This window comes from Bos indicus, chromosome 10, assembly GCF_029378745.1.
Source record: "Bos indicus isolate NIAB-ARS_2022 breed Sahiwal x Tharparkar chromosome 10, NIAB-ARS_B.indTharparkar_mat_pri_1.0, whole genome shotgun sequence".
Taxonomy (NCBI): domain Eukaryota; kingdom Metazoa; phylum Chordata; class Mammalia; order Artiodactyla; family Bovidae; genus Bos; species Bos indicus.
This window is the reverse complement of record NC_091769.1, coordinates 87,294,021-87,318,190: the sequence shown is the minus strand read 5'-3', so window position 1 is coordinate 87,318,190 and position 24,170 is coordinate 87,294,021. Positions and strand designations below refer to the sequence as shown.

General features: G+C 40.8%; 1 protein-coding gene across 5 annotated transcripts in view; it reads right to left on the bottom strand.

The window, feature by feature from the left end:
- GPATCH2L (G-patch domain containing 2 like) overlaps nt 1-24,170 on the bottom strand; it is a 60,227-nt gene that overhangs the window by 13,834 nt on the left and 22,223 nt on the right. For 3 of the 5 annotated variants that reach the window (XM_019969292.2, XM_019969295.2, XM_070797892.1), the window contains exons 4-8: nt 22,814-22,990; nt 20,775-20,854; nt 18,014-18,081; nt 16,794-16,848; nt 14,819-14,904 (exon numbers count right to left, since the gene is read on the bottom strand). In XM_019969292.2, the coding sequence (XP_019824851.2) occupies nt 14,819-14,904; nt 16,794-16,848; nt 18,014-18,081; nt 20,775-20,854; nt 22,814-22,990 (466 nt within the window). Of the gene's footprint in view, nt 1-14,818; nt 14,905-16,793; nt 16,849-16,893; nt 16,934-18,013; nt 18,082-20,774; nt 20,855-22,813; nt 22,991-24,170 lie in introns of all 5 variants that reach the window. The other 2 variants (XM_019969294.2, XM_070797894.1) reach the window with 1 other exon arrangement.

Sequence of the window (24,170 nt, the reverse complement as noted above, 5' to 3'; positions counted from 1 at the left end):
AAGAAAGAAGGGAAAACCACTAAGCCATTAAGGTACGACCTAAATCAAATCCCTTACGATTATACAGTAGAAGTGACAAATAGATTCAAAGGAGTAGATCTGATAGACAGAGTGCCTGAAGAACTATGAACAGAGGTAAATGACATTGTACAGGAGGCGGTGATCAAAACCATCCCCAAGAACAAGAAACACAAACAGGCAAAATGGCTGTCTGAGGAGGGCTTACAAATAGCTGAGAAAAGAAGAGAAGCAAAAGGCAAAGGAGAAAAGGAAAGATATACCCATCTAAATGCAGAGTTCCAAAGAACAGCAAGGAGAGATAAGAAAGCCTTCCTAAGTGATCAATGCAAAGAGATAGAGGAAAACAATAGAATGGGAAAGACTAGAGATCTTTTCAAGAAAATTAGACATACTAAGGGAACATTTCATGCAAAGATGGGCACAATAAAGAACTGAAATGGAATGGATCTAACAGAAGCAGAAAATATTAAAAAGAGGTGGCAATAATACATAGAAAGACTATTAAAAAAAAGATCTTAATGAACCAGATAACCATGACGGTGTGATCACTCACCTAGAGCCAGACATTCTGGAGTGTGAAGTCAAGTGGGCCTTAGGAAGCATCATGATGAACAAAGCTAGTGGAGGTGATGGGATTCCAGCTTGAGCTATTTCAAATCCTAAAAGATGACGCTGTGAAAGTGTTGCACTCAATAGGCCAGCAAATCTGGAAAACTCAGCAGTGGCCACAGGTCTGCAAAAGGTCAGTTTTCATTCCAATCCCAAAGAACGGCAATGCCAAAGAATGTTCAAGCTACCAAACAATTGCACTCTTTTCACATGCTAGCAAGGTAATGCTCAAATTCTCCAAGCCAGGCTTCAACAGTCTGTGAACTAAGAACTTTCAGATGGTCAACCTAGTTTTAGAAAAGGCAGTGGAACCAGAGATCAAACTGCTGACATCTGCTGGATCATAGAAAAAGCAAGAGAATTCCAGAAAAACATCTGCTTCACTGACTACACTAAAGCCTTTGACTTTGTGGATCATAACAAACTGTGGAAAATTCTTAAAGAGATGGGAATACCAGACCACCCTACCTGCCTCTTGAGAAACCTGTATGCAGGTCAAGAAGCAACAGTTGGAACTGGATATGGAACAACAGACTGGTTCCAAATTGGGAAAAGGAGTACGTCAAGGCTGTATATTGTCACCCTGCTTATTTAACTTCGATGCAGAGTACATCATGCAAAATGGTTGGCTGGATGAAGCAAAAGCTGGAACCAAGACTGCCAGGAGAAATATCAATAACCTCAGATATGCATATGACACCACCCTTATAGCAGACAGAGAAGAACTAAGGAGCCTCTTGATGAGGGTGAAAGAGGAGTGTGAAAAAGCTTAAAACTCAACACTCAAAAAATGAAGATCATGGCATCTGGTCCCATCACTTCATGGCAAATAGATGGGGGAATAATGGAAACAGTGACAGACTTCATTTTCTGGGGCTGCAAGATCACTGCAGATGGTGACTGCAGCCATGAAATAAAAAGACACTTGCTTCCTGGAAGAAAAGCAACGACAAACCTAGACACTGTATTAAAAAGCAAAGGCACTACACTTAGCCAACAAAGGTCCATACAGCCAAAGCTATGGTTTTTCCAGTAGTCATGTATGGATGTGAGAGTTAGACCACAAAGAAGGCTGAGTGCCCAAGAATTGATGCTTTTGAGCTGAGGTGTTCGAGAAGACTCTTCAGAGTCCCTTGGACTGCAAGGATATCAAACCAGTCAATCCTAAAGGAAATCAACCCTGAATATTCATTGGAAGGACTGATGCTGAAGTTCCAGTAATTTGGCCACCTGATGCAAAGAGCAGACTCATTTGAAAAGACCCTGATGATGGGAAAGACTGAAGGCAGGAGGAGAAGGGGATGACAGAGGATGAGATGGCATAGCATCACCGACTCAATGGATGTGAGTTTGAGCAAGCTCCGGGCGATGGTGAAGGACAGGGTAGCCTGGTGTGCTGCAGTCCATGGGGTTGCAAAAAGTTGGACACGACTGAGTCACTGAACAAGAAATAGTTGATTTACAATATTGTGTTAATTTCAGGTGTACAGCAAAGTGATTCAGTTATACATATACGTATGCATTCTTTTTCAGATTTTTTCCATATGGCTTATTATAGAATATTGAATTCTCTGTGCTATACAGTAGATCCTTGTTGACTATTTTATATACAGCAGTGTTTATATGTTAATCCCTAACTCTTAATTTATCCCTCCCCCCAACCTTTCCCCTTTGGTAACTGTAAGTTTGTTTTCTATGTCTGTGAGTCTGTTTCTGTTGTATAAGAATAGTTCATTTCCATAGTACTTTAGAGTCCACATATAAGTGATACCATATATTTGTCTTTCTCTGACTTACTTGACTCAGTATGATGATCTCTAGGCCTATCCATGTTGCTACAAATGGCATTATTTCATTTTTTATGGCTCAGTAATACTCATTGTGTGTGTGTGTGTGTGTGCGCGTGCGCACAGTACACACGCACCTTCTTTATCCATTCCTCTATTGATATACATTGAGGTTGCCTCCATGTCTTGGTTATTGTAAATAGTGATGCAATGAACACTGGGGTGCATATCTTTTCAAATTATGGTTTTCTGCCCAGGAATGGGATTGCTGGACCATATGGTAATTCTATTTTTAGTTTTCTGAGAAACCTCCATACTCTTTTTCAGTGGCTGCAATAAGTTACATTCCCACCAACAGTGTTAAGAAGTTTCCCTTTTCTGCATACCCTCTCCAGCATCTGTTATCTGTAGACTTTCTAATGATGGGCATTCTGACTGGTGTGAGGTGGTACTTCACTGTACTTTCAATTTGCATTTCTCTAATTATTAGTGATGTTGAGCATCTTTTCATATGCTTTTTGGCCATCTGTATGTCTTCTTCAGAAAAATATTTATTTAGATCTTCTACTGATTTTTTGACTGGGTTGTTTATTTTTTTGATATTGAGCTGCATGAGCTGTTTGTATATTTTGGAGATTAATTGCTTGTTGGTCACTTCACTTGCAAATATTTTCTCCTGTTCTATGGGCTGTCCTTTCATTTTGTTTATGGTTCTCTATGGTATGCAAAAGCTTTTAAGTTGAATTAGGTTCCACTTGTTTATTTTTGGTTTTATTTTCATTACTCAAGGAGGTGGACCCAAAAATATATTGCTGTGATTTAAGTCAGAGTTTTCTATGTTTTCCTCAGAGTTTTAGAGCATCAATATCTTACATTTAGGTTTATAATCCATTCTGAGTTTATTTTTGTGTATGGTGTTAGAGGATGTTCTAACTGTACACGTAGTTGCCTAGCTTTCCCCACACAACTTATGGAAGAGACTGTCTTTTCTCCATCATATATTCCTGCCTCCTTTTATCACAGGTTGATCACAGATGTGTGGATTTGTTTCTGGGCTTTTTATCCTGTTCCACTGATCTGTATTTCTGTTTTTGTGCCAGTACCAATACCGTTTTGATGAGTGTAGTTTTGTAGTATAGTCTGAAGTCAATGAACCCAATTCCTTCAGCACTCTTTATCTTTTTCAGGATTGCTTTGGCTACTTGGGGGTCTTCTGTAATTCCATACAAATTAAAATTTTTTGTTCTAGTTCTGCAAAAATGCCATTGGTAATTTGATAGGGATTGCACTGAATCTATAGACTGCTTTGGGTATACAGTGTTTTGACAATATTGCTTCTTAAGAACATGGCATATCTTTCCATTTGTTGTGTGTCATCTTTGATTTCTTTCATCAGTATCTTATAGTTTTCAGAGTACAGGTCTTTTGTCTCCTTAGGTAGGTTTATTCAGAAGTATTTTCTTTTTGATGTGATGGTAAATGGGATTGTTTCCTTAATTTCTCTTTCTAGTCTTCTGTTGTTAGTATATAGAAATTCAAGAGATTTCTGTGTATTAATTTTGTATCCTGCAACTTTACTGAATTCCCTGATGAGCTCTAGTAGTTTCCTGGTAGCCTCTTTAGAATTTTCTATGTATAGTGTATGTCATTTCCAATTTGGATTCCTTTTATTACTTTTTCTTCTCTGATTGCCATGGCTAGGAGGCTGGTATGCTATTTCATTTCCCTGCTTCCACCTTCCTCTCAACCTAGACAGATCCTATCCCTGATTAAAGGACCAAGCTGAGTCAGTCTCACATCTGCACACAGCTTTCCTTGAACACTCTAGGCCTCATCAGCCACGAATCATTATTTAACTGGTGTATATGTATCTGGTTTCTCTAAAGAGGCTAACATCCTTGGGAACAGGGACCATGTTTACATTTATTTCATAATTTTCCAGTGACCTACCAACTTCAGCACAAGGCACACAGCTGACCCCCACTAAGTATCTGTTGACTAAAACAGATATGAATGAATAAAAGTTTTAAAAACAAAACTTCTCAATTGTACACTTAGGGGGGATTCGAACAGTAATTTTTTTTAGCCATGCCGCACAGTTTGCAGGATCTTAGTCCCCTGACCAGGGACCAAACTCTGGGCTATGGCAGTGGAAGCACTTAGTCCTAACCACTGCACCACCAGCTATTCCCTAAAATGGCAAATTTTATGTTATGATATTTTAATACAACTTTAAAAAACACAGCCAGAGTACAAAGCATATACAAAAGACTCCAATAAAATTATATCAGATGAACTCCTACTTGGTAGTCCTAGCTGGGGAATCAAGTCTCATGGCTTAACAGCCTTAAAAATGAAACCTCACTCAAATCTAAGAGAATCTAGTTAGCAAGGCAACAAGACTACTGTTGAATAGGCAAATTTTCCTATCCAGAGGTCCCCAATCTGGCAACTTCCACAGTTTAAAAACATATGGGCATGTGCACCCACATGCTTCCCTCTCGCCCTCACACACACATGTATACTCTCTCTCTTTAAAACAGCAAAAGCTTAAGAGTCAATTCAACTTATAAACAAGAAAAAATAAGAATTTGACTGAAACCATAAGAAATATTTTAGAATGCAAAGAACTCTACAAAAGGCAGATATTTACAATATAAAGCCTATGGTCCAAAGAATTCCACCTAAGTCACCTTTTATTGATCATTCGCATCTATATGGCAAAAGACTGTAAGTTAGGTACTCCATGAATAATTAATCCTGAAACCCCAAGTGAAAGGAAAGTATAAATGTGTAAAATAGCAGAAATGATCCATTTTTTATACCTTACGGAGTTCTGGGAATAAGTCTAAATCAGCATGCCGATTTAATAATAAGAAACACATAAGACAGAATGTCAGAGGTAGACAGGTCTAAATGTAGATGTATCAATTGCCTTTGAAGTCAAAGACACAGGCAGAAAAGAAAGTGACACTACAAATTTTGTTTCTCCTTAAAACAGAGAAGTGTACAGAACAGAGCTTCTATTTTTCCCACAAGCAAGGTGCTTGAGTAAATACCATCCAAGCCCTTTGTTCTAGTTCAATCAAAAGTGAAAGCGAAAGTCGCTCAGTCTTATCTGACTCTTTGCAACCCCACGGATAGCCCATGGACTTCTCCAGGCCAGAATACTGGAGAGGGTAGCCGTTCCCTTCTCCAGGGGATGTTCCCAACCCAGGGATCGAACCCAAGTCTCCCACATTGCAGGCAGATTCTTTACTAGCCGAGCCACCGGCGAAGCCCAGCTCATTTGTGCTTCTCCTAAAGAGCCAGAGAAAGGGAAAAGTCAAGCAAAGGGAAACAGTTTACAGCCATGCTCCTTTCTTCTTTACCTTAAGCTCACTGAAGGACTCACTAAAATGTTTCAGATTAAACGTTAACCCCATTTCTTCAAACTAAACAATGTTATTAGACATCAAGACAGTGGCTACCCTTGAGCTGTGGCTAGTGGAAGAGGGACAGCCACTAGAAAAGGCTCAGGCAACTTGCGGGATTCTTTCTGGGAATGTTCCATTTCTGGATCTAGATGCTGGGTTACTTGGATGTGGCTTCATGAAAATTCATCAGGTGTGTATTTCTTCGTACACTTCTCTGTACGTATATTATCCTTCAATAAAAACTTTTTTAATTAAACTTTTTTAAATTAAAAACTATTGCTTCTTCAAGGTCAATGTTTATGAAATGCTAAGTTTTGACAGATACAAAATAACAATGATAACAAAAACACTCAAAAGGGTTTTACGGTAGTAATTCTCAAAGTATCAACTTGAGCTAAACAAAGCAAATACTGCCTTTTATTTACACACCGTCCATCCTTTCACAGCTCTGTGTGCTTGATACATGTCAAGAAGATGGCTGAGGGCACGAATTATCACTCTTTATGGGCCTAGTCAGTAACATTTATCCCATATTTTCAAGGAATGACACATTTTGGAATAAAATTCTTTACATTTTAAACCATTTTAAATGGAAATGCAATGGTTTTTTAAATGCTTATTTTAGTAAAATGAAAATAAGTATTACTTGCCTACTGTTCCGGAGAAGGCAATGGCACCCTACTCCAGTACTCTTGCCTGGAGAATCCTATGGATGGAGAGCCTGGTAGGCTGCAGTCCATGGGGTGGCTAAGAGTCGGACACGACTGAGCGACTTCACTTTCACTTTTCACTTTCATGCATTGGAGAAGGAAATGGCAACCCACTCCAGTGTTCTTGCCTAGAGAATCCCAGGGATGGGAGAGCCTGGCGGGCTGCTGTCTATGGGGTCGCATAGAGTCGGACACGACTGAAGCGACTTAGCAGCAGCAGCAGCCTACTGTTCTACACATAGTTATCCCCTGCAGTATATAGTGCAACATCCTGAGGAGGCCGCTGTGTGCTCAAGGTGGTCCTTGCAACACCTGCCCCCTGGGCCTTGCTTCCTGGATCCCCCACTGGTCTCTGCTCAGCGATGTTGAGGGCTTCGGGGTTAACTGTCCCTACGTTAGTTAAATGACTTCCGACTGCTAAAGCCTTCAGCCTGTCACTTCTCTGCAGTAAACGGTCTACTTCTACCATCTCATTCCCACTCCTAATTGTTATACCTTCAAAATCCATAAATTCCTCTTAGGAAAGAACTGGAGGCTTTCTGAAACCAGACAACACAACTTATTTTGTCATAAAAGTATGTAGTTCTGTGTGGACTGTTTCCTTTCTACTCAGGAGGGGAGTTTTGCTCCTTTCACTGTTCACTGAGTTTCTACCTGGTGGGGGAGATGATATGGTGGTGAATGAAACACTCTCTTCCCTAATGGACTTTATAGCCTGGGCCCACTTCCAGAAGCACAGCTTTCCCAGTTACAGAACCTGTATAGAAAGGAACTGAGGCAGCCCTAAAGAGACGTCACGCTCACTCCTAAAATTCAGGTTAGTGCTCCTTCCCTCTTAAAACATTTCTCTTAAGGCCATTTCCAGGTGGGAGAGTCATTTCATAAGAGGCAGAATAACTTCACAACTTAGGGCTGAGTAACAACAACAAAAATTATGTTGTTTTCACTCTGACAACGTCGCTGTCTCCCAAAACAGGGACTGAAGAGGGCCAACACTCAGGTGAGGAGGCATCACAGAGGGCCAGGGAGTGGCGGGGGCTTCCCCTTCTCCTGGCACGCAGACCCCGATCCTTATCCACTGAATGGCAGAAAATTTAACTACATTTCTTTTTTTAATTTTAACTCTTTTTTTTCCTTTTAAAGAGCAGTGCAAGTTGCTCTTGTATGGTGAACCATGTCCTGTGCAAGGAGGGAGGGAATCTTTCAATTACGCAGAGGCAAAAAAAGGCTAAGTACTAGTTAAGCTAAAGCCACCACCAAGTTAAAACTCTCTTCTCAACTGAAGTGATATATGGTTATGTAAGAAGCTTTTACAAAATACACATCTCCCACCACGCAGGGATGGAAGAAGAATCTGTAATATGTTTATTTTGAAATTCTACCTCAGGTAATTCTGATAAGCTTCTACCTACTGTGAAAATTACTGAGCTAAAAAAAAAAAAAAAAAACCTCCCAAGGCCAAGCTAGTCCATAAAATAGATCTAAATATTTAACTTAAAGAATAAGAGAGTGATTAAATGAATATAAATGTAGATGAAAAATATATTTATTATTGCCCAGTATGCAAGCAATTAACCCAGAGGAAAGACAGGCCACGTTTGCTCTATTCGTCTGATCTGGGCCTCAGTGTTCCGGGCACTGCTTCTTTCACAGCATGAGTGCTGGGTCAGAACTTCTCCTAAAAGCATCACATTCAGCAGCATTTGCTGAAAAGCTCTGGGGGTGGTGTGGGTGGAACGAACATTAAAAACATTAAATGCACTCTTTAAAAATTCTTACTTCAGGAAAAAAAATCACTAAATTCACATTGTAACTGTGAAGGTGAATGCTGAAGATTAAAAATTAATTGAAAGAGTATTCTGTATATTCACACGTAAACACAACACGTCTATTTTATTTTTTACTGCAGGTAACTGAAAAGATCAGGTGAGTTGTTAAAACTGCAGTGTTACTTAGGAAACTGGGCAGGTCACTATGTCCTTGGGGCAGGAATGTACTTTTAGGGGAAGAAAAACTTACTTTGAGAAATACATGCATGTTTAATAGAACCAATGTTGGCAAAAAATAAATAAATAACTGAAGTGACTGCTTTAGATTTAGAACAAAGAGGTTTAAAGTCATTCCTAAGGAAAGAGAACAGTCTTCTGTCAACAGCAAGCTAATTTTTAAGGAATGGTTCACCTTCAAAAAGCACTCATTTTAAAAACTCACTGAAAAGTTCACGTTTTGGTATGAAATAAAAATAAAATTTATTTTAAAAAGATATTTATTTGCTGTACTTCTCCTTTAAAAACACACAAATAAGTAACATCAGGAAAAAACTATTGATATTTCTAAGGACCAAAGGTCATATACATCATATATTCCAATTACTCTCCTCAATTACTAATCTATTCACCTCAATTATTTTTAACAAAAATTTATGAAGGCCTACACTGTGCTGGGTACAGAGGTTACACACAAAATGACTGAGCCAAGGGCCCGTCCACCAGGAGCTCACAGCAGAGGGAGGGAGGCCGACGCATAAGGCGATACGAGACACTGAGCTGTAATCAAGGAGCAAGGAAAGTGAGAGGGGAGAATGAGGGAGAAGAGGAGGAAACCTCAGGAGTACAGACCCCTCCTCACATGTGATTTTACCTTCAGGGTTACGTGACATTTATTAGACACCCAGTCGGGGAAATATATCTTCACAGACTTGCACATTTGACAGGACCCAGGCCTATGACACTAGAAACAGGAGTGTCGCAGTGAGGAGAGAAAACCACCTCCCGATCAGAGGACACAAAGGAGGTTTTAGGAAGAGATCCTGGCAATCCCACTCGTGTTTTCACTCAAACCAAACCCTCAGCAGTTTGTGACAAACTGCTCGCCAGCACCTGAACATTCTCTGTAATCTACTTACTTCCCTTTGCTGGGCGAAGGCTGGCATCTCATGCCACCCACAGGAGTAGAAGAGTTCCATATCCATTGGAAGGATGGGTATATTACAGTAGCAAAACAAGAGAGAGAGAAAATGCTTTCATCATTCCATACCTGGCAGTAAGATGCCAGCTGGCTGAGAGCTGCTATAAACAAGACAGTCCAACAGAGGACAAAAGATTCCAGAAGTGTGCACTACAGAATGCGAAGTCCCGGTAGGAGCGGGCAGCCGTGTGGACAACGTCACAGCACAAACACTTCCTAACACAGGACTGAAACCAAGCGCTGAAGTGGTGAGCGAGAGCTACTGTGCACCACAGCATCCCCAGCAGAGAGAGGACTAATAAAAGGTTCTTTCCCCTAAGCCCCGAGGTAAAACCTGAGGCTGTTTACTATGGCTCCAAAGGTCAAAATTAATAGCATGAATTGAGTCTTCTTTTTGCTCTTTGAAACTCCTTGTCAAGTGGCACAGCCAGCTGGGCACACAACTCTGATATGCAGATCATAGCGTTTGTGAACAGATAAAATGAATTACAATGAGTGCAGACTATCATATTTCAACTAACAGGAAGGTCTCTCTCTCTTTCACCCAAGCACTGTCCAAATGCCTTCTCTTATAGTCCACTTGGGGTCATTTTAAACACCTCAAGAATCTATACTAAATATTCATTAGCAAATGACTCTGGAAGCCAACTCAAGGTTTGTAAAACTGCAGTTATCCTTAGAACAGGGTAGTGTAGTTAACTATATAACAAAAATAAGTATTAGCTACCAGTATGCTAAATATTCAAGTATATTATTTCATTTTGATCCCGACCAGCCCCCAAAATATTGATATTTTCATTTTCAAGGTGAGGAAATTGAAGTATGGGGAGGTTAATTCTTTTGCCCAGGTAAAAGCCAAGACTCCTATCTGAGTCTGCCTCAAACTAATATGAGATTAAAAACTTAAAAGAAAGAATAAAAGAAATGGTGATACACTACAAAGTGATCACCCAAAATAGAGGAAAGATCAGGAAAGTCAAAGAAACTCAAAACTGCCTCAAGATATTCAAAAACTACAACCGGCGACTTGTGCATCATACAAAGAGATGTAGCAATTTATAAGTTCCAGTTATGGTTCTCTAAGACAATAATGGTTTAAAAAAAAAAAAACTACCTTTCAATCAATAAATCTCTCATTTTGGAGAAAGCTGCCTACAGCACTAGTTCCTTATTACCATTCTGGGACTGTGTCCTTGACAGCAAAACCAGCGCTTCTACCAGAACACCAATCACACCATCTGCTGTTTGAGCAGCAGCAATTCTTAGCACCCGCCCCCGGTCTTACTACTTTAATAGCAACAGCCCAATACCAGCAACCAAAGCAACCAAACCCAAACAGCTGGCTTACGAATTTTATCTATATACACCCTGCCCACGATCCAGCTACCCACACACTCACCCATCAACTCTGCCCATTTGCCCACCACTAAGTGCTGGACCCTGCTGCTCTCCTCCTCACCTGCAGCAGTTCTCCAACGCTAAGAGAAGCCCAGCATTGTCCCTTCCGTACAGAACTGTGCTCACAACACCCAAGCACAGGACAATTATGAAATGGGCTTTCCTGTTAAGTAAATTACAAAGCATCGGTCATAAAACCATATGCATCTCGGGCAACAGTTCCCAAGCCTGGCTGCATGTTAGAGACACCTGGGAGCTCCAAAGCACTGCCAGTGCCCGGGCCTCATCCCAGGCCAATTGGATCAGGATCGTGCCAAGTGGGGACCAGCCTGGATAGACTTTTTTTTTTAAGCTTCTCAGGTGATTCAAAAGTACAGCCAGGGCTGAACACCAGAAAACTTCAGTATTTCTAGGGCAGTATTTCTGAAAACCTCTTAGCCCACAAATGAATCAGTGGTACAAAGACCACACAGGTTCGCTCTCACTGCACCCGCCATCTGGGTGGTATTAAAATGACACATTGATCACATTTCTCTTAAAATCACGTCCCCATTATGTCTTGTTTATGGCAATGGAAAGCTAACAAGAGACTACCTTGAGGTCACTCACTGCCCCCCAGCAGCCCCCAAGCCTCACTTGGAGAAGGCTCTAGCAGTAAGGAGGTGCTTGAGGAACCCTCCCTCTCTTGCAGCTGAGTGTTTGGGGGGGGAGTTGAACTGGTCCCATCCAGGCAGGAAGCAGCCTCAGCTCAGTAACCCGACAGGAGGAAACCTGCACAGTTCAGGCATGATCATCAAACTCTTTGTGCTCTTACAGGAGAGTAATTATAGGCATGTGAAAAAAGGGAAGCACTCCCCGAGGAACTCTTCCTCACATGCTTCCCAAGAGGCAGTAGGGCCATTAAAAATTCCATGATGAAGAGGAAAAACAGTCTGGGAACAGCCAGGAGGCAATACAGCAAATTAATACACCAGGCCTCCTCGGGGAAAGCTGTGATAAAACAGGAAACACTTCTCTCTTCGCAAAATAAAATTATACCGCTAATGATAACATAGTCACCACACACACACGCACAAATCGTTCTAATGATGGGTGTGAAATTCCCAATGCTGCCCAGATGCTTTGAAAGGAATCTTTACAGCAAATAAGATGAAACAAGAAAAAGACAAAATTTCCATTCGAAACAATTTTTAATGTGGTCACTCACCTGCCTCTTTCCTGCCACCACTGCTCTTTAACATCCTTCCCTAGGTGCCAGGTTTTGTTAAATGGTCCACTCTTTGCAAAGCCCACCATCCATTTCTGAATCTGATAGCACCCGTCAGCCACACTGGAGCTAGGCTGCTCCTTCTCTGCTGACCCCTTGCCAGGCAGGGACCTCGCTATTAAGGAAAACAGGGAGCCCCGTGGGAAGTGACTCATCACCCACATTTCCTAAAACCTGTGGAGGTCACTTGTGCTGACCATTTCCCACAGATCGGGGGTTCCCAAACTTTATTGCTCGTGCGCCCTCAGTAAAAAAAATCTGAACACTCCTTATATATGTAATACATACACATAAAAATATGTGCTGCTAGACTAATATATGTATAACTTAAAAAAAAATGTTAAAGCATAAGATAATAAATAAATGTAAGTTTAAAAATGTTCTTCCCGTGCCCCAAAGAACCTTCATGTTTGCAACCCCACTTTGTATCCACTGACCCAGGAATGATGCCAGGCAGGACAAGCATGAGCTGTAAGTGTCCACACTCTCTCATCCTGCTTTCAGCAATAGTCTGAAGCAATAAGCACTATTTCCACAGAGCTGAGTGCACCAGAAACACAGCCTCGGCTTCCTTATGTTTCCAAGTCTGCACGGCTTGGAAGAGAACCACAAGCACGGCCGGTAAGAGAACAAAGATAATGATGTGGATAATGAGATGCACAAAGAAACACGAAGCTCACACCCACTCCAACCAGGATGAGGCCTGAGAGGCAACAGGAGGCCTGACAAAGGCATGGATACACCAATCTCAGCACAGCTCAAGGCAGCAGAAGTCGGGGGAGGAGGACAAATAGTCCACTTTCAGTATCTGACATGACATGGTTTTACTCACAGAGTCTTCCTGAAGAGCACACGTGGACATTATTTTATTTGGTATTAAAACAAGTAGCTGGAGGGCTGCTTTCCTATGGACTGAAATTTCATCTTCCAAGACAGCCTGAGCACTACCACCTCTAAGAAAAGCTCCCTGAGCCTGAGTGAGGAGCTGCTCTTCTGAGTTGCTATCACTCTGGTGCACACAATACCTGTCATTCCTAACTGTAGTTGTCCATTTCTACACCTGACCCTCCCATGAGGATATAAGCTCCTTTAGGATAGTATTAAATATTTAAACAAAGTGCCTGGCACATAATAAAGTGTAAGGAAGTGAAAGTGTTAGTCACTCAGTTGTGACTGACTCTTTGCGACCCCAGGGACTGTAGCCCACCAGGCTCCTTTGTCTATGGGATTTTCCAGGCAAGGATACTGGAGTGGGTTGCCATTGCCTTCTCCAGGGAATCTGTCCCACCCAGGGATTGAACCCGGATCTCCTTCATTGCAGGCAGATTCTTTACCATCTGACCCACCAAGGAAGGCTTCCAAGGAAGGCTTCCCAGGAAGGCACATAGTAAGGACTCAGCAAATGAATGAATGAATGATGGCTAAATAGCATGCAACTAAGAAAAGGCCTTACAGTAGTTTACTAATATCCCCTAATTTTCCAAGCTCTTACTTAACACCATGCGTGATAGTCTCTTTTTTCAAAAGATTTTTCCTACTGAAATACTACTTTTCCAGTAGAAGGTCAGGCAGGCGGTTATAGTGCAGAGTTCATTATTATAGGCCATAGCAAATATCCTAACTATATCCATGAAAAAAATCATTTCTTTGTGCAGCCTGCCCCCCAAATCTATGAATATATCCACTTAACAATGTGTTAGGAAGAATCAAGAAAAAAAAATCATTGGAACCTTGTAAAGAAATTCTTTGTGCCACGAGAAATAATAAAAGTTCTATGGTCAGCCTATTAGCTGCTCCTTATGCACAATAACCCACTAGGGCATGCCATCATAGAAACCATATTTACTCTGCATTCACCCAACTTGAGAGAATGTATATTCAGAGGCACTGATCTCATTCTGCTATGCAAGTGCAGGATTTATCCTGACAAACTCATACTGAATGCCCCGTAAGCGCCAGACACTGTGTTAGGCGTGGGGGACGGACGTATCAGGGAACAAGACAAGGTCCCAGCGCTCTAAAGCTTATAGTCTAGTGAGAGACAAGGGGAAAAGTAAGAAGAAAAACAAAACAACAATAAAGTCATTAGAGACTGTAATTAAAGCTCTAAAGCAAAGAGAGAACGAGCGGTGAGAGGTGCAGGCAGGCACTTTTACACAGGATAGCCGGAGGGGGTCCTCCCAGAGGAGGCGGCCCCAGCTGGGGTGAGAAAGAGCCAACCACAGGAAAAGCTCTAAGACGGCAGTCCAGCAGAGGGAACACGTGTCGAAGGTTCAGCGGCAGGAAAGAGTTGTGAATCTGAAGAATAAAACAGAGCTCCCAGGCACAGCTGGATCTCTCTCTCAGTGAGGAGGAAGCAGTCTATGAAAGGAGGCTGGACAAGAAGGCAGGAGTCAGATCACAGAAGATGAGTCAGAACTTAGGGCAAAGCTGAGGTTTTAAATCATACAGTAAGCCATGGGACCACAGGAAAGATAACTTCAACACTCTGCCTCAGTTTCTGCCTCTCTAGAACAACTCCTGACCTCAAAAAGTTGTTGAGAAATCAAAGTGGACAGTATACACTAACATATTTTAATCTGAAAAGGCTTATAAAAGGACAATAGTATCATCTAGAAAAGACAGTCACTAGGACACAATTACCTGGCAGAGCAGTGCGCTGGTGAACACCTTCGGTGAGAAGCGTCAGCAAGAACATCCAGGGAGTAAAGGGGAGAGAGAGGATTAAACTGCAGAATAAATGAGATTATTTCAGTAAGGCTTACATGAAACAGACCTGATCCTAAAGGGCTACCTGCTACTTGCTTACTTTTCCCCTTTGATTATTCAACTCTCCTGTCACACCACAGACACCGTTCAATCAATCTGTGCACAGTCAACAGTGTACCCACAAATGTAGCGTAACTAATCTAGCCAGCCTCAAAAACAGGCTAGTCCTTGGTAAGCAGCAATTTTTCAAAAACTTCTGATACATAATAATTACTTAAGCGGCAGAATACAGTACTTTCTAACTGACATAAAGGGAACTTATGCCTACTGATTTGCAGCCCTTGTTCCCAAGAATACTAGCATGAAATTACCTTGTCCTTATCCTGGCAGATGTTTCCAGTGAATAACTGGTTAGCACAAACCAGCAGCAGTGTAGTGGAAACAGAACTAGATTAAGAATTAGAATATCCAGCGTTTAGTTCCAGCCTGCCACTGACTTGTCATATACTAAAAACTACAAAATCTCTTTGGGCTTTACCATCCTCATCTGTAAAACAGATGTATCACTATCTGTCTTACCTATTTCATGGGATTACTGTGAGGGCTACATAAAATATTACTTTTGGTTTAAAGTAATTTCAGTTTCTCATCTGTAAAACACCTATTCACCTCAAAAGGGGGTTGTAAGGATCAACTGGGAACTATATAAAAGTACGTCACTTTATGTTGGCTAGCCTTCTTTGGATTTTTTTCTACAGTAAATACTCCCCCCGCCCCCACATTTCAGAAATAAATATATATGAATACCAGAAGAACAGTGAATGGTGTTAATCATCTCAAAAGAACTTAAAAAGTACACAAATTAAGCAACTGTCTGTCAGAGGTTCCAGTTCCAGTGCTGTATGACTTTGGGCAATCGGTTTAAACCTCGTTTGTACATAATCCATCTCATCTGTAAATTAACAGATCTGGATGAGATGATCATCATAGGTCTCTTTGCCTTTAGATTCTGATGCAAACACAATTAATACTCTAGCGTAGCAGTTCCCAAACTGTAGTCTCTCACATTCCACCTTAATGACTATCTACCAATCACCTGCTCTACTACTTATTTCATATTTTCCTGCATATTAAGCTTTACTCAGCATTGTCATCACTATATTTCTGTGAAATAATAAGTTTGATAAAATAATTACATTTTTCTAATATAAATTATTGTAACTAAAGTAAAAACTGTGGATCCACATGCCATCTAAAATTATATAAATTCATACCAGTTAGGTCTAACACTGTTCTAGTTCATTTTGAAATAGTAACTTCAAGGCAAAAATGCCAAGTCTAAAAAGTATTACCAACTTATTAACAAGATAATAAGCAGAAAAACCAAAAAACCTATCAGTATTCGTCTATTTTACAACTAATCATCAAGATGAAACAAACTCTCTCGCAACAAAACACAAAAGGCTAGGACATTAAAGGAACACACTGAGAGCCACTGTCAGCAATTTTAAAATCAGGACCCTCATAAAGGCCTAGATATGCTGAGGGCCCCTCAGGGGTAGCCAGAGAAAAGAGTAAGAGGCTCTAAGGCCTCAACCCCATTTCAGCCAAAGCAGCTCTACCTTCCTCTGCTTCAAGTGTTTAGGATTCAACATTGCATTTCTCAGCATGGGATGCTAATACTGAACTAAAAAATAGGCAAATGAAGTTCATTCTGATTTTTTACTGCAAAGTTCAAAACCAGAATAAAAACTGGATTCCTATGAAATACGTCACACGTAATAAACGGAAGACCACAGCTGAACCTAAAAAGGTGAAGGGACTCTTGTTCCTACTAGTGGATACTAAGATACTTGTGGAAAACAGTTCTCCAAGAAAATCAGAATAACATACGGAACACGAGCCTTACCTCATGTGCACAAGCAGAAATGTGAGGAAAACCAGAAGCCAAGGCTTTATTCTTTCTAAAGAAAAGGAAATCAAATGATGACAAAGAAAAATAATCTTACCTGATTTCGTTCTCTTTTCCCAGCTGATGGTAACCAGAAACTACAGAGAGGGAGAGAATAAGAGGAAAGAAAACAATAAAAGAAGTGGTGAGTGAAGTTGCTCAGTCGTGTCCGACTCTGCGACCCCATGGACAGTAGCCAACCAGGCTCCTCTGTCCATGGGATTCTCCAGGCAAGAATACTGGAGTGGGTTGCCATTTCCTTCTCCAGGGGATCTTCCCGACCCAGGGATCGAACCCGGGTCTCCCGCACTGTAGGCAGATGCCACCAGGGAAGTCAGAGAAGTGGTACGAACATTATCAGAGACGAGAAGATAAAAAAGATATTGGATTAATGAAGTGAAGAAAAAAGAAATGAGGGGAAAAAAAGGAATCAGAGGAGAAAAGGAGACGTTAAATGTGTATGAACTTTTTTTTTTTTTTGCAGAAAATGACTCTTCAAAGTAAAAAGTCAGGATACAGAAGACTGGACACTAAAACAACTCAAGGCGATGGTGTGAAACCAATGCACTCTCAGCTGGGCGGTGAGAACAGGATCCTAGTTCAACAAGGGCACAGACCACAGCTTGTCAATTTTATAACAAACAACCAGGCTGGAACGATACAGGATCACAATTGGACACTGACCATGACACAAACTAGAGACACCAAAGAGCCAACTGTGTTAGGGGGCAAGGCTGTCACAAGAAAAGGCAGAACGCTACACACAGGCTCTCCAGTAGCACTTATCACAGTAGTTAGAACAAAAAGGTATTTCTTTGTCTAGACGCCTAAACATGGGAAGTGCATACAGAAGAGAATACAGAAGCAATCACACATTTTGAACAAAAAAATTTTAAGAGATGGAAAAAGTGATTTAAAATACAACATTCTCATTAGAGGCTACTTTTACAATGTAGCACCTAGAGACATAAAATGCAAAGAAATAAAAACTAGTCTAGAAAGGAAAAACTAATCACTCTCATGAACTCAGCATGTTAGCCATGTTATAAAGTACCAATCTTTAAGATGACCTCATTCAGCTCTACAACAGAATTTCCAGGTTTCTTCATAAAATGTTCTTCTGCGCTCTCCTCCAAGGAACAGGCCAGGAGAGCACCGGTAAATACAGAAGCACTTACTCTTTCTGCCGAGGGTCACTAATGAGGTGGCCTATCCTCTCAGTACCCAGATTACTTATGCTGGACTCCTGAAAAGGCAAAGAAGGTAAAACAATCATTAAGTATGATCTGTCACCAAACTCACCCTTTCCCATGATTATACCAGCAACCCCAAAGCACATGTCAGATGTCAATCTTAAAATCCAATAGCAACTAGACAGCTTTTTGTGGAACTCTATTGTAAAAGTATTGCATGGTATTCTAGACTTAGTTTTCTTTAGTGCTCAGAAAAAGTCTTTTTTTTAAACTATGTATAGTATTTCAATACACCTCCTGGACTTACTAAAAAATGTCAAAATAGAAACAGTTTTTAAAAAAATCCAATAGCAGCCAATTTTTAACAGGCCAGCACACCAAATCCCTAGAGTCATTCACTTATAGCCTCAACAGCCTTCATAATGCGACATTTGTGAAGTCCTCACTAGGAACACCTAAGTATCTACTGACTAAATGTATACAGGTCAAAAGATTTTTGTAACTTACAAAAATTGTCACCCTGTATTTTGTCTGTTAAACATCATCTCCTAAAGCAAAAATACAAGTTGTATAAACTGGTTCTTAAATTAGTGGTTCTCAAGATTGTAATACAAAATCATACCCATACCACCACAAGCAATTCAGAAACTAATCTCAAAAAAACTGGAAAATGGCAGAAGGCACTCACCCTTCATTCAACTTGAGTACACTTACAGTGAGTATCTATCACAGAACTTGGGCAAGCGTACTGACAGTACATGAGCAAGAGTTACACGCGTGTGAGGACGTGTTAAGATGAAAGAGCGTAAGTCATGGGCATGAATGTCAAAAATGTCAAGCCTGTTACTCAAACACATTTGTTTCTGGGCAAACACTATTATCTGTACTCATCTGTGTGTGGATTAGCCTAAACATGAGGGTACACATTTTAGCAGAACTGACTGTAGAAAAATTAACTTGGAGGTCAGATTTTGGGTGGGAGTGGAGCTAAATGAAAAGGCTTCCCATACTGTATTCTTCCTATTTTTCACTCTTTACACCTACGCCTCTTGGTCACAGACACAACCATGGCAATGGGGCCACGAGAAAAGATAGGTGAAAAATGAGCTATTTGTTACAGCAGAAAAATTATTAACTTAAAGTGCCATAATGTTTAAATTTACAGTTTATTACTGTGTAAATTACAAGCAGTACTTTGCGTAATTAGCAGCTCGCTGGCAGGGAGCTGTGAATGAAACTCATTATTTATGATTACAATTTAGAAAAAGAGGAGAGAGATAGGGGAGGGAGAAGAAGGGGGGCAGAACAGTGACCTCTGCTAGAAATGACAAATATCCCTTTAAGGTGATGAAGATGAATTAACCAAGTAAATATTATCCTATTCATTTGAAATCATTACAGACACATCCAACAGGCCCGGCTTTCCTTCCAGGCAAGCTAAAGGGGGTTCTCCAGGATGAAATTATTTACTTCCATGGGCGTGGAAGGCTCTTATTTTATAGGAGCTGAAACAAAATAAGGTAGGTGTTAGGGAGAACACCATGTGTCAAGCCTAACCAATAAAGAAGAAAAGTCAAACCATTGCTCTCTTCCCCACTCCCAACATCCTGGGGCCTCCCTCCACTCCATGTGTTCCTACCTGCTAGCTGTCCTGTTAGAATAAGTTCCCACAATAGAAAATGCAGCACTGTGTTGCCTATAAAATGAGTAATCCAGAAGAAAAGGTATTCTTCCAATAATCAAATATTTTTCTAATTAGAGATATGAAATAGAATTTAAAGACAGATAAAAATATGAATTCATCTCAAAATAAACAGACTCATTTCTTTTGCAGCTCCCTTAAGGCAGGAAGACTGTGGCTCTGATCACTGCATACCTGGCCGGGCACAGGGCCTGCCACACTCAGGCAGTCTAGATACTTACTGAGTGAACAAACATATTAATGCTCTAAAAATGCCTCTCCCACCCTTATTCTTTCTCCACCACAATCTTCTCTGACTGGTATTGAGCCTCAGCCTTATTTTCAATCTCAAAGCCAGAGTGAAAAATAAGTAATTAATTAAATTTAAATTGTAAAAAGATAAAAGAGAAGTAGACCTGGGTTCAATTCTCTGTGTTTTGCCACTGCTATCTGGATAACATCAGACATTCGTTAACACCTTTGAACCCATTTTCCTCATCCTTTAAAGAAAGTATCACCTTTTTAACAAGAGTTTTGGGAGGAATAAATGAACTGAGTACCTAGCAGAGTCCCTGGCGAAGGCAGAACTGAGTAAATGGTAGACAGTCCTCTCCTATGGCCAAGGAGGGACTTTTGGAATTTGATAACAGGTCTTGCTTCCCATTTTTTTTTTAATGAATTAGAATAAAAGACCAAAGTTAGAACAAAAGAAGCATTCGTGAATTCAAGAGGAGTCATAAAGAAGCCAAGAGCATTTCAACTTATACAATAATAATATAATCAAAAGAGTAGAAGGGACAGAGAGCGGGCCTCTAGGTTTACAGACCACCAACACTGTCATGACAGTGTTTGCTTTGTCAGAACTTCTGTATGAATCAAGCTTCAGCTTTCATGTATGTATCCACTCATGTCCTATATAATGTTCACTCTTGTGAACGTGCAAAATACATCTGGTTTAATTAACCCCAGGGAGTTCTTCAGCACCTTTGATTACCAATAGGATACAAATCTCTTGGGGAATAAATTATCCTCCCAGGGAGCCTAGGAAACAGTGAGAGCTATCACCTTCCCCACAAGCCTTCTTCGCCCTTTTCTGAGGCATCGAGCTGCAGCTCCAGGCAGACGATTAAAGCGAGCGTGGTACCCTAAATAAAAAAGAAGACAGACCTCAGTAACTGAATGCACAAGATTCATTAGCAGTGATATGCTTTTAGTACACAAAGGCCTTCCACCTGGGATCTTACTAGATTGATCCTTAAACCAGTATCATTAGGCTATTTGCCAAGGATTTACTATTCCTTTGTCTTTGTCACCAGTGGTATGATCTTAGGCATGTCATTTACCTGTGACCTAGGCATCCTTGTTTAAAAAGGGAACAATCGTTTGCTCAGTCCGCTTTTACAGGACTTCAAGACTCCATGAAACAGCACATGGAAGGTACTTTATAAACTGAAAACACTACACAAACATAAGGTATTATCAACAATTTCTAATTACAAATTAAACGTTAGCTATCATCTCAAAAACATTCTAACTCAGGGGCTTCCCTGGTGGCTCAGTGGTAAAAGAAATCGCTTGCTGGTGCAAGAGACACGGGTTCAATCCCTGGTCCAGGAAGATCCCATGGGCTGTGCAGCAACTGAGCCTATGTGTCACAACTACTGAACCTGAGCTCGAGAGCCCACGATCTGCAAATACTGAGCTCACGTGCCGCAAGAACTGAGGCCGGCGTGCCCTAAAGCCCATGTTCTGCAACAGGACAAGAGAAGCCACAGCAATGAGAAGTCTGTGCGCCACAATGAAGAGTAGCCCTTGCTCACCGCAACTAGAGAAAAGCCCGCACAGCAAGGAAGACCCAGCGCAGCCAAGAAATAAACAAACAAAAGTATTTAAAAAAAAATTTTTAAAGACATTCTAATTCACGAAACAGGTTAAAAAAAAATAGCATGTATAATATAATCCCATTTTTCTAATTGCAGTATATGTTCTATACACAGAGGAGACTACTGGAAGAATCCACATGAAAATATTATCAGCAACTCTGGGTGTGGGATTACAGGCCATGTAAAGTTTCTTCTTTCTAGTCTTGCTTATTTGTATGTACTTTAAGTGGTGCATAAAGAACTTTTAGAAATGGTCATTGATGTGTTTATGAAAACTATTAAGGTATCAAATGACGTGCCTCGGCCAGGCATCCTTACCAAGAACAGACTGCTTTGAGAAGGCGTTTCAATCACCCAAATTCATAATGAAACACTGCAGGACAGGAATTCACAACTCTTAGTGCAATGCTGCACCCACAGATGCTCAACATACACTTGGAAACTGGATGATTTTTGGTTTCTGGGGATCTTTTCATCACAAATTTACAGAGCTAAAAGAAACCTCTGAAACAACATTGTTCAATGTCACAATATCCTAAGTCATCACTCTGATGCCCCAAGGAAATGAAGTAACTACCAGTCACAGAGCTAGGAAGACAGCTCCAGAGAGTATTCCCACATTTCCTTCCCCTGTCCTAGGCTCCACTCATTCCACTTTGTTACATCATAGTCAGTGGAAAAGCACAGGGAAAGAATACACATTTGTGTTAAAGCCCACAATAACAGAATTACTAAAATAAAAATTTTTTTTTAATATTTTAAAATCACCCATTTAAAAATGTCATTACGCCTGTTGTTGTTATGAATGTTGTTACTGAAATCTGTTCTCTTCCAAGATCCACTACTTCAGGCTTCCACTGGGCACTCAGGAGCCCATCGGTCTCACAGGACAGGCAGCAGTGACACACTGCTGGGCTTCTTCGATCTGGCACAGATGGCAACTGCAAGCTGAAGGGATGCCCTGCTGATATAAATCCCGGGAGTCTCTGTGATCCCTGCTAATATAAATCCCAGGAGTCTCCGTGGACTGATTCAGGTAAGAATGGAGAAAACCTCAAGCTTTGAGACTGACCGTTGAACCTTCTGGACAACTCCCTGGCCTAGTTCTAAAATTCAGACAGTCAATGCATGCTTACAGGCATGAGTAGGCTGGCCATGGGCGGACTCCCCCCAGAGAGAACATAAAAGTATGAAGTATGTTTTGGTTTCCTCAGAACTCACCTCTTTGAGCTGGTCGAGAAGGTAAAAGGAATGTGGAATCGGAAAGTTTATCCAGTCCAGAATCCATTCTCTCTACCTCGGAGCAGTGGTCAGGAGCCCACTTGGGCAGCAGATTAGGGACAGTGAATCCTGGGACGCATTCTCCTTCATAGAACCAATCACTCTGCTCATCGTCCCCTAAAGGAAAGAGATTCTGTCATGGCTAGAATTTTTAACGTGCTCTAAGAGAAGCCAAGTGGGAAGATGATGTCTCAGTGATATGGGTCTGATTCTATTTTTTTAAATAAAGTCAAAGTACAAAAAAAAAACGTTTGCTACTTCTTGATCCATATTATGACAAAAACCGGGACATCAGACTAGTTCCACATAAATGTCACACTGAAACTGGGAAGCTTTTGATAGTCAAAACTAACAAAGTTACCGCTTATAAGTCCTGTCTACCTACCAGAATCCATGCTAAAAAATCTGTAAATTTGTTATCTCTTCCAAACATTACACTAACTTCAACTTATCAATTAGGCAACTAAAGCCCAGAAAAATCAAGACAGAGTTAGTAACGGTGAAGCCACAGTACGCCTGAATGACCCCAAAGCCTTTCACATAAAAAAGAACCGCCGCTCGTGCACCATTCTAAGCGGCATAGATGAACCTGGAGGTTAAACCCACAAATACTACTCAATTCGAAACTGGCTATTTTTGCAGGATTTCTTGCTGTTATTTCTTGTACTAGGTGAGTAGAGAATGTATACTCGTCCCTTGTTTCTTCCTTGATATCTCATTGATGGGACAGAAAATCATCTTGACAGTAGCAACCCAAGCTACCAGAAAAAAAACTAACCACAAAGACAAGGTAACCCCAAGGCTTGTCGAGAAGCTACACCATTTGCCCGAGGCCATACTCAATTACTGACAAAGTCAAGACTAGAACCATACAGCCAGACTCTTGGTTCAAACTTCTTTCTACCAGCTACTATAATAGCATCTCAATTTCCAGAAGAGCTTATTCCTGCCCACAAAGAGTAAGATGGATAACTTTCTGTCTGCTACCTCTCACCCTTTTCAAAACAGCAAGGATGAAGGAAATTATTACTAGAACATCTAAAGAGTTCACATTGCATTCATTCTGATGGGTACTGGATCTCAGGGAAGCTGCTCAGACCTGTTAATCACAAGAAGTATCAGATTCATGGATCACTAAGGATAACTCTTAAATCACTGCAGAGATCTTTAAAAGGAAAAAGAGGCCACTAAAGAAGCTGCTCCAAATATTCTCTTATAAAAACACAACATCAACAGCTGTCTTTCAGAACAGTGGTTCTCAACCTTTAGTGTGCTTCAGAAGGATGGGGAAGGACTA